The following is a 14033-nucleotide window of genomic DNA, read 5'->3' as shown; positions in this document are numbered from 1 at the left end:
GTCTTCAAACCATTTTCTCTATCTCGAACACCTTGCCCGTGGCGCCCCCTTCAAGTTTGTTTTTATGCTGATTTCATCAAAGTATGGATTATCCGAGGAGTGCGAAATGCCTTATAGCCTATATGACGTTTTATTGTTCCTGGAATGTTCCAGAGGAAGTTTTGCACCAAAGGTCATAATCATTGACCTTTGACCTTTAAAGGCCACAAAGGTAAAAATTTCAAAGTTGTGGGAATCAAACCGGGTTTTCAACCTTCTTCGACGAACTAACTCCAATAAGCTAAAGCATGTATCCTGTTTCCATATTTTAATGTCCACATTGTTTTGTGACCTTTAAAGGTTATGCAAAGGTCAAATTTTGAAAGTTTTTGAACGAAACCAGGTTTTCAACATTTTGCAGCTCATAACCTGTCACCTGTACCACATCATGTTGATCCTTTTTATTAATCAAAAAATCATGTTTTATTAATCATCATGTTGATTCTTGGTCAAAAATTATCACATTGTCTCATCCTTGACTTCTGAAACAATCTACATCATCAATTACCACTTGTGAACCATTGTCGTCTTCAGACTTGTGTTTTCTGTGTTCATGCTGGATGGGATCATCATTTTGTATGTGTGCATTACGTTCTTGTTTTAAATTATTGCTTTTGGTTCATGTTTCCATGAGTTTTGTGGTATTGGGATATTGAAATTTCTTCAGGTGTCAGTAGATTACTCTACATACCTTGCTGTGCCTTTTGTGTGTACAGCTGTTCTGACGTGAGTTTTTTTCACATCGTGATAGGAGGTGACTCGTGCTGTTTCTACCTTGCAAAATATACACTTGTCCAATTGACTCAGTCCCACCATTTTATTTAAGCCATTGGTGTCATGTCCTTGGTCCTGGGCATTTACAATGATCCGTTCTCCGTTGCAATTGAGCTGACCTTATCTTAGCCATTCCAATTAGCCTTCATTGTCAATCCCCAATCTATCCATTAATTTTTTTTATGTATGACAGCTCTTTTGTCTTTCTCCCAGTTGTCATGATATACAGTGTCTTCAGAAAGTATTCACACCCCTCAACTTTTGTCATTTTGTTGTGTTTCAGCATGAATTTAAAATGCATTAAATAAAACTTTTTTGTCACCGATATACACAAAATAGCCCATCATGAAACAATATCCCCCTTCCGCCATGCGGCGGGGGATAAAAATGAAAACACGTTTTCAGAATTTTTTACAAATTAATCAAAAATGAAAAGCTGAAATGTCTGGCATCAATAATAATTCAACCCCTTTGCTATGGCACTCCAAATTGAGGTCAGGTGCATCCAATTTACTTTGATCATCCTTGAGATGTCTCTCCACCTTGAATGGAGTCTACCTGTGGCCAATTCAATTGATTGGACATGACTTAGAGAGAAGCACACCTTTCTATATAAGGTCCCACAGTTGACAGTGCATGTCAGAGCAGAAACTCAACCATGAAATCCAAGGAACTGTCTGTACAACTCTGAAATAGAATTGTGAAGAGGCATAGATCTGGGGAAGGGTATAAAACAATTTCTAGTGTTGAAAGTTCCCAAAAGCACAGTGAGCTCCATCATTAGGAAATGCAAAGAATATGGAACTACCCAGACTCTTCCTAGAGCTGGCTGTCTGACCAAACTGAGCAACTGGGAAAGAAGGACCTTGGTCAGGGAGGCGACCAAGAACCCAATGACAACTCTGACAGAACTACAGAGTTCCTTGGCTGAAATAGAAGAACCTGCCAGAAGGACAACAGTCTTTATGAGAGAGTGGCCAGATGGAAGCCACTTCTGAGAAAAAGGCACATGACAGCATGTCTGGAGTTTGCAAAAAGGCATGTGAAAGACCATGAGAGCTGTTTTAACACCACCCCTACCATGAAGCATGGTGGTGGCAGCATCATGCCATGGGATGCTTTTCAGTGGCAGTGACAGGGAGACTTGTAAGAATAGAGGATACAATGAATGGAGCCAATAACTGGCAAATCCTTGAGGAAAACCTGCTTCAGAGTGCAAAAGAACTTAGTCTTTGGCAAAGATTTATGTTATTACAGGACAATGACCTCAATCATACAGCCAAAGTAACACTGGAATGGCTTCAAACCAAGAACGTGAGAGTCCTTGAGTGGACTACCCAAAGCCCGAACTTCATTCCCTTTGAGAATCTGTGGAAAGACTTGAAGATATAACTTACTCTCTCTCATGCACAGACTTATCCCCTTTTGTCTTCGGTTGTCCTACCATTCCTCCTGCCCATGGTTCACTGAAGCTTGTGGTGAGGCAGTTGGCCTGAAACAACTTGCATTTGCTTCATGGGAAGCAAACCCAGCTGAGGGTAATCTCAGTTCCTTCCATAAAGCTCAGAACAAGTGTATGTCTACCCTCAGAAGAGCCAGAAAACAACATCTTTCTAATCTCAAGTCTGAACTTTCAAACCTCTCTCCCTCCTCCAAATCCCAGTGGCATCAAATCAAATCTGTTTCTGGTGTATGTTCCCCCTCCATCCCCTCCCTTACCTCAAATGGCTACACTGCTGACACCGCACGTGAAAAGGCTGAATGCCTAAACTCGGTGTTTGCATCTAAATATTGTGTCCGAAACCCATTGCTTTCCACACCCACCTTACCCAGTCGCACCCAACTATTCCTGGACCCTGTGTCCTTTTCTTCTGACAAAGTGGAGAGTTTGCTGTGAAACCTCGACTCAGATTTTGCAACTGCTCCAGGCGGCATCAGCCCACGTGCCCTAAAAACCTGCTCCTCTGATCTTGCTCACCCTCTCTCTGTTCTATTCACCCTCTCATTTGCTCAAGGTCATCTGCCATCTGCTTGGAAATCAGTAAACATTACCGCCCTGCATAAAAAAGGTGCAAAAACAGCACCCTGCAACTTCAGACCAATCAGCCTTCTCCCTATAATCAGCAAGGTTATGGAATCCGTCACCACTTCAGACATTGAATTCTTCCTCTTCTCCAATGGCTTGATCTCCAATTATCAATTTGGTTTCAGACCAGGTCACTCTACCCTTGATATGCTGCGTCTGCTCTCCCAACAATCGATCGAGGTACTCAATGCCAGACATGAAATCAGAGCCATATCCCGAGATATATTGCGTGCTTTTGCTCATGGTCTGGCACCATGCCCTGCTCATGAAACTCTCTTCTATGGTATCCAAAGCCATCTCCACTCATGGCTCGCAGACTTCCTCTTCTGTCACAGCCAATGTGTGGCCCGAAATAGAGTTCTCTCATCCCCTCTTCCTGTCCAGGCTGGAGTTCCTCAAGGCAGCGTTCTAGGCCCTGTTCTTTTCCTGGTTTTCATCAATGATCTCTCTGACTCTCTGGAAAATCCTCTTTATCTCATTGCAGATGACTCCACCTTCTGTCCTACTATCCGTCATCCCTCAGACCAGCAAGCAGCGGCTTCTTCGCTCTCTGCAGATCTGGACAAAATCACAAACTGGTCCAACACGTGGAACATGTCTTTCAATCCTGATAAATCCCACACTCTCACTATGTCTCTCCAAAAGGACCTTTTAGAACCCCCCTCCCCCCCAATCTACTTTCTCAACAATCCTCTGGAAGAATACTTCAATTCAAGCTTCTGGGTCTAACTATCTGCCATGAGAACTATCTCACTTTCCTGGGAAAGCCAAATTTCCAAACTTGCCTCCAAAGCCAGTCGCCGACTGGGAATCCTCTGTCGTGCAAAGTCCTTCCTCGGCACACCTGAGCTCCTGACCACTTACAAAGCTTTCGTCTGCAGCCTGATGGAGTACTGCTCTCACCTCTGGGCTGGTGCTCCTGCCTCCCACCTTTCTTGGCTTCACAGTCTGGAAACCAAGGCATTTATGATCATTGGTATCTCCTGTGATGAGGCTGTGTCTTTGGGCCTCTCACTCTCTCACCGCAGGCAGATCAGTGGTCTTTCAGTCTTCTACCATCTCTTCTCTGGTCTCGCTCCCCCTGCTCTGACTGTGACATGTTCCCACCATATTTCTGCAGAGTGCTCAAGGTCCACCAACAACCCCCTTTTTTTATTATATTTTTCCCATTTTAAATTCAGGCTGTAACACAACAAAATGTCACAAAAGTCAAGGGGTGTGAATATTTTCTGAAGTCACTGTATCTGTTGGTATTTTGTCTTGTGTTTTTCTTTTGTCTTTTTTGCAATCATTGGGGCTGTATTTGTTGCTGTTTTGGTTTGGTGCGTGACATCTTATATTCACACCTGTTTTAGGAATTTTATGCAAGATGAGTGGATATGTTTTCTGGTTTGTTGTATTCATGCTTGTATACAAATTTCATTCGATGGTCTGTTGAACTTTCAGAAACTCTGCTAATTTTCATCATCACTCGATGTACTTAGTTGAGTTCAATTAAGCCGCCAACTCCTTCTTTCCTCGGCAGATACATTTTTTGGGATGCTTTGGTTTTTCATCGAACATTTTGTGGATAATGAAGAGTTTCCTTGTTCTGATATCTCGTTTTTTTATCTCTGCTTTGGCCAGTTTACTATCCCACAGCTTTATTGGAGCACTGGTATTGCTGGTTGGTTTATGGCTTTGATTTTGTTCCTTGGGGAGAGGTATGTTTTCAGATCAGCCTCGTTCTACGCAGGTATTCTTTGGGAATTGTTCTGTGCCTTTCACGACAAATTTGGTGGCCCTCTTCTACTCGAAGGTATGTGTAAGATGCTTCATTGTCTAGCTCCTATATTGTTGTATTTAGGTCATTTTTATGTTGTCTATTTTTGTTTGTCTGCCTTACATGAATGTGTACTTGACACACTTATCCAGGCCACATTCCATTTGAATCTCATCAGAGAACCATTTCACTCATTTCAGTTGTTTTGCCAGTTTTTCATCGTTCAGTGCAAAGAGTTTTACATCATCTGTGTAAAGTAGATGTGTCACCGTTCTTGTTTCTTTGGATGTTCCTTTGTTGGTTGTAAGGGTGTGTCCATGTCCTTGCTCATTAATGAGGTTACTTAGTGGATTCAGTGCCAGGCAAAACTGGAGTGGGGGAAAGGCTCTTTCCTTGGAAGATCCCGTGTCATATCTTCACTCCTGGTATTTCAATCTTTCCTTGTGAGTCAGATCAGGTACGGGAGCATGTGCCCGAGCAGCGCGTCGCTGCCTCCACTTTCCACCGGTACTCCAGGGGCCTCCGTCTGGCTATCCCCCTAGGCAGATGCCAGGCCCATCCCCATCTCCTTGAGATGCTGGTCAACCTGCTGCAACCATGAGGCACGTGGTCGGCTCTTGGCCTCCTCCACTCACGAGACTCCCTCGCTGAGAGAATCTGGTGAGCAGGATCAGCGTCAGGAAAATGAGCCACATGTCCATACAGCCGCAACTGACGCTCACGGACTATGCAGGTAACAAATCTCATCCGAGTCTCTCTCTGCAACCCCTCGTTGGACACAAAGTCTGACCAGCAATATCCAAGGATTCTCCAAAGAGACCTGGAACCAAAGGAATTAAGTCTCCATCTCAGATCCTTGGTCAGAGTCCAAGTCTCGCATCCATAGAGCAAGACTGGAAGCACCAAGGACCTGAAGACTCGGACTTTCGTCCTCCCGCACAGGTACCGGCAGCACCACACCCCATGATCCAGTGAATCCATGACTCCCCAGGCCCGACCCAGACATATATTGACCTCTGACTCACAGCCAGCAGAGACATGAATATCACTGCCAAGGTAAGTGAATCTCTCCACGGCCTCAACATCCTCATCACAAACAGGCACAGACAGGACAGCAGCATCCAAGATGTCATTGAAAACCTGGATCTTAGTTTTGACCCAGGAAACCCGTAATCCCAGTGGCTCCGACTCCTCAATCAGCACCTCGAGGGCCCCCAAAAGGATATCTAAAGTCTCCGCAATGATAACTGCAGCATCTGCGAAATCAATGTCAGAGATCTTGACATTCCCAAACGATGCACCGCAGCTTGATCTCTCCAAACAACCTCCCTAGAATCCAGTCCATACAAGTGCTGAAAAGTGTGGGCGCCAGAAAACACCCCTGACGAACTCCAGTAACAACTGGAAATAAGTCAGAGATGGTACCACCACATCTCACAGCACTCTCAATACCAGAGTAGAGTTCAGACATCAGATCGATCAGTTTTGGTGGCACCCCAGGAAGACCAAGAATCCTCCACAGGACATCCCGATTCACTGAATTAAACGCTTTCCAGAGATCAACATAGGCTGCAAGCAGCTGCAACCTGCCGAAACTCTCGTCTGCGTTCGGTGAGGACCCAAAGAACAAGGATACGGTCAATCGTTGACCTCTTTGGTGTAAAGCCTGACTGCTATGGACGCTGGTGCTCAACCAGATGGTGGGGAACCATATCAAGAATTATCCGAGCAAAGACCTTGCCCGGCACTGAGAACAGCGTCACCCCTCGGTAGTTGTTGCAGTCTTGGCGATCACCCTTCCCTTTCCAGAGAGGGACAACAAAGCCCATCTTCCAATCAGTTGGGATGATGCCTGTGTTCCAGGCAGAGCACAGAACTGCATGCAACGACACGAGTGCAGCATTTCCACCAGCCTTGAGAAGTTCAGCATGGATGCCACTGATCCCTGGAGCATTACCCAGTTTCAACCGGTTCACCGCAGCCTGTGTTTCCACAAGTGAAGGTGGACCACAGTTGATTGGAGGGTCAGCAACAGTGATTGTAACACCCCTGACGTTCAACTCGACAGCTGCTGGATCAGCCTGGTACAACTGCTCAAAGTAACCGGCCCAGCGGGCCTTCACTTCGGACTCCTCTGTCAAGAGCCTGCCATCCTCTGCTCTAACTCCAGTGCACCGAGGGATGGGCTTGGATGAACACAATGCGCGAATTCCCCTGAAAGCAGGACGAGAATCACCTGTCCACAGGTGATGCTGTACGCCCTCACAGATTCCTCGCACATAGGCCTCTTTGTCCATCCTTAGCGCACGTAGAGTTTTACACCTCAGCTCCCTGAACAGCTGAGCTCTGCCATTCAGCCTGGCCCTGCGACTCTGGTCAATGGTATGCAGTGTCCCTTGATAGACAAAATTCTTCTTTGCCCTTTGGTGAGTTCCAAGACATCCACCGGCAACATCAAGGACGGTGGTCTTGAAGGCACTCCACAACTCCTCAGGACCCCCCAAAGCACCCAGACACCCCAAATGTCCACTCAGCCTGTTCACAAACTCCTCAGCTACCCTCTCATCCTTGAGCTTGCCAACATCCAGCCAAGGCTGGGATGGTACCATTCTCCCGGATTTAAGGTGCAATTTCAGAGTTGCTACAACAAACCGGTGGTCACTATTGAGCAACTGAGCACTCCGGTAGACCCTACAGTTCTGGATCATCCTCCAACGACCATCGATGAGGACATGGTCAATCTCCTTTGCCACACTGCCAGCGTTGGAATGCCAAGTCCAGCGATGAGCTTGTGGGCGCTGAAACCATGAACCGGCTACCCTAAGTCCATGTCTTCTTGCAAAGTCAAGGAAGTTAGTGCTATTCTGGTTCATAGTTCCTGACCCATGGGGACCAACACATGTCTCAAAACCATCCCTATCAGTTCCAGTCGATGCATTGAAATCCCCAAGACTAGAAGTGTATCTCATCTGGGGCACTGATCAACTTCAGACTCAAGCGTGGCATAGAATGCATCCTTCACAATGAGATCACTCGCCTCAGTCGGAGCATAAACAGAGACCAGGGAAATGACACCTAAGGAGTGACGAATCCTTAGTCTCATAATACGCTCGTTGACTGGTGTTGCCTCAATTATCATTGGGGTCAGCTTATTAGACACAGCTACAGCAACTTCTTGGGTATGGTAACTGCAGTGCGACCAGATCAATAGTAGGTGTAACCACCCAACATGATCTCACCGCAATCTGGTCTCTGAAACTCAGGGAGTGCTGCAATACCGATGTCCAAACACTTGAGCTCAGATGATAACCGAGACACGTGATCATCCTCTCTTAGGGATATGACATTCCAGGCACCCACCCGAAGGGACCGCCTCAGGTTAACTCAAGGAGACCACCGTCTGGTGGACGACACCTCAGCACCACTCCGACACACTCTCCCGCAATCTGACATAGGAATGTTTCCCCGTGGTTTCCCTCCTATCGTCAAAGATTGGGGGTCCTGAAGGCTTTGCCCCAATCCCATCATCCGGTGAGCTGCCCTGTGAAGGGAAGCTGCCCAGGAGGTACTCCCACGGAGTGGGTTTTCAGATTTTTTTGCGTTTTTGTGTTTTGCGGAATGAAGGATTTTACGGTGGCCGGAGTGCAAATCCTGCCACCAACCTCCTAATAAAAAGTAACCCAACTGCAAGAGGACATCTTCAGACACAGTGCTGCAGGATGAGTGTCAGATTCCATAGACCCATGGCTTTCTCATTCCGATTGATCATTTGGGAATTTATCTTGTACATTAGCAAGTACTTTTTCATCCATGAATGTGGGACACTGTCGCAAACTTTTTTGTTGTCTATCCAGGCTGTGGACAATTTGGTGCTTCTTGTATTGCAGTTTTTGAGTACGGCCCTGCTTTTTAACAAGTGGTCTATTGTTTCTGCAGCATCCTCTCTTCCATTCCTTCTGTTCTGCCTGTAGGCCTCTTTGTTGTGTTTGGTGGTGGTACATCGTTTCTGTGATGATTCCTGTTAAAAGTTTGTATGTTGTTGGTAGGCAGGTTATTGGCTGGTATTTGTGAGATTGTGGTGGGTTTTTCAGATTTTGGGGATGAAGACGGTGTTACCTTCTGTGAGCCATTCAACCATTTCCTGATCCCCTTGGATAAGTTCAATAAATGCTCGAGCGTAGTGAACATGGAGAGCATCAAATTGCTTAAGCTAGAAGTTTGGGATCCCATCTGGACCAGGGATTTTGAAGTTCGCTATCTTTGCAAGTTATTGTCTTGTCTTTTCTGCATCATTTATTACTGGGGGCATTTCTTCGTGATGCTGCTTCTTCTCTTCCAGGTTTGGGACCCATTTCACCTCCTTATTGTGTTCTTTTTGATTTTCATAAATTCATTTCCAGAAGTGTTAAAGTCCATCGTTTTCAGGAGGGGATGACACATTCTGCTTTCATTTCTCCAGTTCACGGTGGAATCTTTTCACGTTGTTTTCAAACATCTGACCTTGTTTCTCTGGTTGTTAGCTTCATCGTCGTTTTTTTTTTTTTTAATTATCCTTGCTATCATTTCTATTTTGAGTTTGTTTTCAGTAACCATTACCTCTAGCTCTTTTTCTTCAATTACATATGTATTTTTTATATTTTTTTGGATTCTTCTCTTTTGTTTTGGGCTTTGATTTCCTCTTTGGAATTGCTGAATCTGTCCTGTCTCCTCTCTGACCATCTCTCTCCATCTCTCTAGTCTTTGCTTCCATGGTGGTGCTTGGTTTTTATTTGTGGAACCTGTTCTGTTCTTGTGGTGTTTTGTTGTTACTTTTTGCTGAATTAGTGGTGCTGCTGAAAAATTCACTGTTTATTTCTTTCAGGTGGCCCGATTTTGGTAATACATGTTTAAAAGATTTGTTTGTTCTGCTGATTAGTGTTTTTGTGGATTTCTTATTATGTAGTCAAATTTGTCATGGTCTTTCTACAGTTGGTGTCATTCTCACCTCCTCTGTCTTATGAGCCAGCACCTTAATCGGTCTCCTCCACCGCCCATTCTCCACGCTTCAAATGTAGAGCACGTTCTGCATCTGAGGACATCCTATCTCCCTTCAGCATTCCGTCTTTCATTGTGTTTTTGTTTCCTTTCCTGCTGAGGTCTTTCGTTTGAGACAGGCAGCATTGTTCTCGCTTTGCATTTGATGCATGGCTCTGCCACTTTTGGAGGAAGGTGTCACCATTTATGTTAGCAGGACAGAACCAGCTGCATGGTGTGTCTGCAGACTACACAAAGCTTTCTCTGTCGGGGGGCCTTTGACCCTTTGTTCAGAGTTGTTTTTTTCATGTTCTCCAACACACACGTCCCGTTGTGCATCAGGCATGGGGATTCTGTTGCACCACTCAAGGCCTCGCGAGAGCTCCCTCGGTGATTCTCACCATGCGCTATGTCCGCCACAATGGTCCCATTTACGCTTGCTTTCTTCCTGCTCCGGGTGCTGCCATATGTACCATTTTTCGTCACGACTGATATGGTAGCCTCGCCACTTCACTCAAGGCCGCATGTCCTGTTGCTATGATCCATGCGCATCTCTCTCACTTTATGCTCCATGTGGCGACATCTGTTTGAGCACTCCATGTCTCCATTTTGTGAGCTCGCCGTGGAGTTCCCATGTCAGCGGTTTGGCGCAGGCCTCCTCTCCATGTCACACCGCCTCGTGCTTTGTGACTTCACAATTCTATTGTCATCTCCTTCTTTACTGCCTCTGCTACCTTTTGAAATCTTGACTCTTTCCTCTTCAGAATGTAGGTACGTGAATCATCACAGGTGGGTTCATGTGGTGTAATCGTCGAGAAAAACAGGAAGGGAGAAACGAGGTGTCCTTGTCGCGCCGCCATCGTGTGTGTGTGTGTGTGTGTGTGTGTGTGTGTGTGTGTGTGTGTGTGTGTGTGTGTGTGTGTGTGTGTGTGTGTGTGTGTGTGTGTGTGTGTGTGTGTGTGTGTGTGTGGTGTGTTTAAATATATTTGAAGGAATAATGTTTCTGTCAAGTTCTAGCGCAGCGTTTCTCAACCTTTGACGACCCATGGCCCCCCTACCGAGTCGCTGAACATTCGTGGTCCCCTGCCCTTCAATAAAAGATGCAGATTTCGTTTTATGAAATTTATTTACTCAGTCTTAAAAGATAAATCAAAGTAAACATTTTTCTAAGCAATACAATCAATGAGACACTTGCTGTTGGGCTTGTCTGACGAGGCCTCTTATGTCCGGCTCCATCTTGGACACAGCAAGGCGAATATCGTTCCCAACGTCAAGACGGTTTCTGGACTTCGTTTTAATGGTCGCAAGGTCAGAAAATCCGGATTCGCAAAGATATGTTGTGGCGAATTGAATGAGCATTATGGATGCCTTCTTGCTGAGTAGTGGATACGTATCCTGAACAGACAACCAAAAGGTGGAGTGGTCTTCTTTGTTACTGAAGACCAGCTTCATTGCTTTTGAAACCTTCAACTCTGCCAGATCCTCTGCTTCGTCTTCAGTCGGTTCAATTTTGGCGTGAAACGGGTCTTTGTGCCAAGGAACATCCAACGGTGCATCGTCGAAATACGATTTGAACTCAGCGGAGAGATTGTCAAGATGTCTGGTGATGCAATCTTTGATGCCGACGGGAAGCTCAATCCTCTGCATCTGCAGGTGCTCGTCCAAGAAAGGAAACGAGGCTGTGGACCCGGCCTTGATTCGTGGCTGCCAGACTTCCATTCTAGCAGACAGTCCAGCAAGCTTGTCTTGAACGTCACTGACTGTCACATCACGGCCTTGCAAGGACTGGTTCATTTCGTTGAGTCGGCCGAATATATCGGCCAGGTATGCGAGCATCATGACAAACTCTTCATTGTCGAAGTGGACATGGAGGTTGTTTTCGTTGTCTCGCAGGAAGATTTCCACCTCAACCCGGAGTTCATACAGCCGAGAGAGGCATTTCCCCATCGATAGCCAACGGACTTTGGTGTGGCACAGAAGTCCAACATGTTCCGCTCCCATTTCGTTGGCGAGGAGTTGGAAGAGCCGATGATTTTTGGCCTTCGCACGAATGGAGTTGATCACTTTGACCGCGACGTCCATGACTTCCAGCAAACGAGGCGGAAGAGTCTTTGACGCAAGAGCGTATCGGTGTAGCGAACAGTGCGAGGACGTCACATGGGGCCATTTGTTCTTCACAAGCGTGACGAACCCTCCTCTGACACCGACCATCGCTGGGGCACCATCAGTACAAATGTGCTTTAAATTCTGCCAACCGAGTCCATTAGCTTCAAAAAAGTCCACAATAGCTTTGATATCTGCCGCTGTCGTTGTGGTTGGTAGGGTATTGCAGAACAAGAACTCTTCCTTCACCTTTCCCTTTCTCTCGTAGCGAGCGAAGGCGATCAACTGGCTCTCCAGGGTGGCGTCGGTAGACTCGTCTAATTGAAGTCTAGCCTGGAGCGTGCTTTGTTTGATTTCGGAGCAAACTTGACGGCACACATCAGCGGCCATGTCGTCAATCCGTCGCGGATCGTGTCATTAGAGAGCGAAACTTGCTGGATATTCTTTTTTGCCTCTGGTCCGATCATCAATTCCACAATTTTCTCTGTACATGGCTTGATAAGGTCCTCAGCAATAGTGTGCGGCTTGTTGCACTTCGCAATTCGGTATGCCACTTCGTAGCTGGATTGAAGAGCAGGTTTTTCTTCTAGCCGGAATCCAAATTTGGGAAGTGTCGCTTCACGGTCATATCGTGATCGTTTCGCAGACAGGGCGTCGATATTATCTTCCTTCTTTCCGGGATGCATCTTGTCGCGGTGGTTTGAAAGTTTGGAAGGACGTAGTGACGCATTTGACATCACGACCGAGCAGTGCAGACATTGCGCGCAGTCCACGCCATCTCGACTGACATTCGTGAATCCAAACTTGACATAGCTGTCATTCCATTTTCGAACCTTCGACATCTGAGAAAAAAATTGAAAAAAACAAAATTCTAACGTTTTTGTAAACATTGGTTTACTATGAATGTTCTGTGGGCTCTGCCTTCTCTTTTAAAATCGTGGTTAAACTCATCTACCCTTTTTACTTTGACACTATGACCGGAGACTCGTCACCTTAATTGTACATTACAAGCTTCTGCATTCTGAATCGCAGTTTTTCGGCGGCCGCTCATGGCCCCCCGGTCGAAGGCCGATGGCCCCCTTGGTGGGCCACGGGCCCCCGGTTGAGAAACGCTGTTCTAGTTCATCTATTGATGAAATAATTTATCATCTGTAGAGGCCTAACTCCGAGTATGGACCGGTCTATATATCTTGTACACCCTGTAGTGTTCACCCTATACTCTACATTATCTGTTTGTTGTGGGTAAGAAAACTCATAGATCTTGATGTGGAGTCGGTTTTTGATCATGATGACGGCTCTTCCTTTCATTCAGATTCTCATGGCTGCACCAGTTCCATTGACTGCTGATGAGGATAAAGTTAAGGTGAGTAGAATTAAAAAAAATTGTTAATCACAGTGTTGGTAAAGATTCATTCACAATCCAGTTGGTCACTTTTGATTCACTTTTGATGATGAAAATACAGTGTGAGCTTGGGAAGCAGTTATCCCTCATAGTGAACCATTGGGTTTTCCAGAGCAATCATTGAACTATTTTACATACAAACCTGTGATTATGACCTCAGGTGTTGCTTCACAACCACACATCGATTAAAGGATTGATGGAATTATATAAATTCATATTTTCTTCCAGAAATTTCCAAAGCATTCAATCAACCTGGATAAAGCCATCAAGGAGGTTCTTTCAGAGGTAAGTTTAATGTGGTCACTATTTGTTCATCTTTCTCTAAGTGAGAATGCCAATTGGTCGTTACATAATGAGATGGCCATTATGGTTCTTTATCAGACAACACTGCTTGTGGTTTTGAACAGAAGGCCAAAGTAGATTTGTTTTGCTGATAAACCGTGAAGGCACAATCACTGGATCGACCTTGGTTTATCCTATCCTTATTTGAATTGTAATATTCCTTGCTACTTCTCCAATGACAGACAGGACATTGTGAAGCAGGAAAATCCTGTTCGTTGGTCTCAAACAATGTCCAATAGCAGGTGGCACATGGTTCATTGTACCATATAAGTGAATGGGGTTTGTATTTGAGAGTCATTTGGCCTCTTTGGTACTCCCATTTCAGCACATACAGTGCTGTTGATGTTGGGATTCCAGGTTCAAATCCCAAAATTCACTCTGATGGCATTACTGCAGTCTCTGGCAGGAACTCCCTTCCCCATAGCCCTTGCATTACCCCAGGAAATGTTTCGAGATCAGCATCCCTCTCCACAACAGTTCTTCTTCTGTGCATGGTATGTCACCCTCCAGTG

General features: G+C 45.6%; 1 protein-coding gene across 5 annotated transcripts in view; it reads left to right on the top strand.

The window, feature by feature from the left end:
- The window catches only part of LOC147027062 (uncharacterized), a 514850-nt gene that overhangs the window by 210417 nt on the left and 290400 nt on the right, over positions 1-14033 (top strand). For 3 of the 5 annotated variants that reach the window (XM_085883211.1, XM_085883216.1, XM_085883213.1), the window contains 3 exons: positions 4635-4697; positions 13090-13140; positions 13408-13464. In XM_085883211.1, the coding sequence (XP_085739337.1) occupies positions 4635-4697; positions 13090-13140; positions 13408-13464 (171 nt within the window). The remainder of the gene's footprint in view (positions 1-4634; positions 4698-13089; positions 13141-13407; positions 13465-14033) is intronic. The other 2 variants (XM_085883214.1, XM_085883212.1) reach the window with 1 other exon arrangement.

This window comes from Eptatretus burgeri, chromosome 5 (assembly GCF_056783735.1).
Source record: "Eptatretus burgeri isolate ZD-2024b chromosome 5, Ebu_testis_v1, whole genome shotgun sequence".
Lineage (NCBI taxonomy): Eukaryota > Metazoa > Chordata > Myxini > Myxiniformes > Myxinidae > Eptatretus > Eptatretus burgeri.
This window is presented reverse-complemented; position numbering and strand designations above follow the sequence as displayed.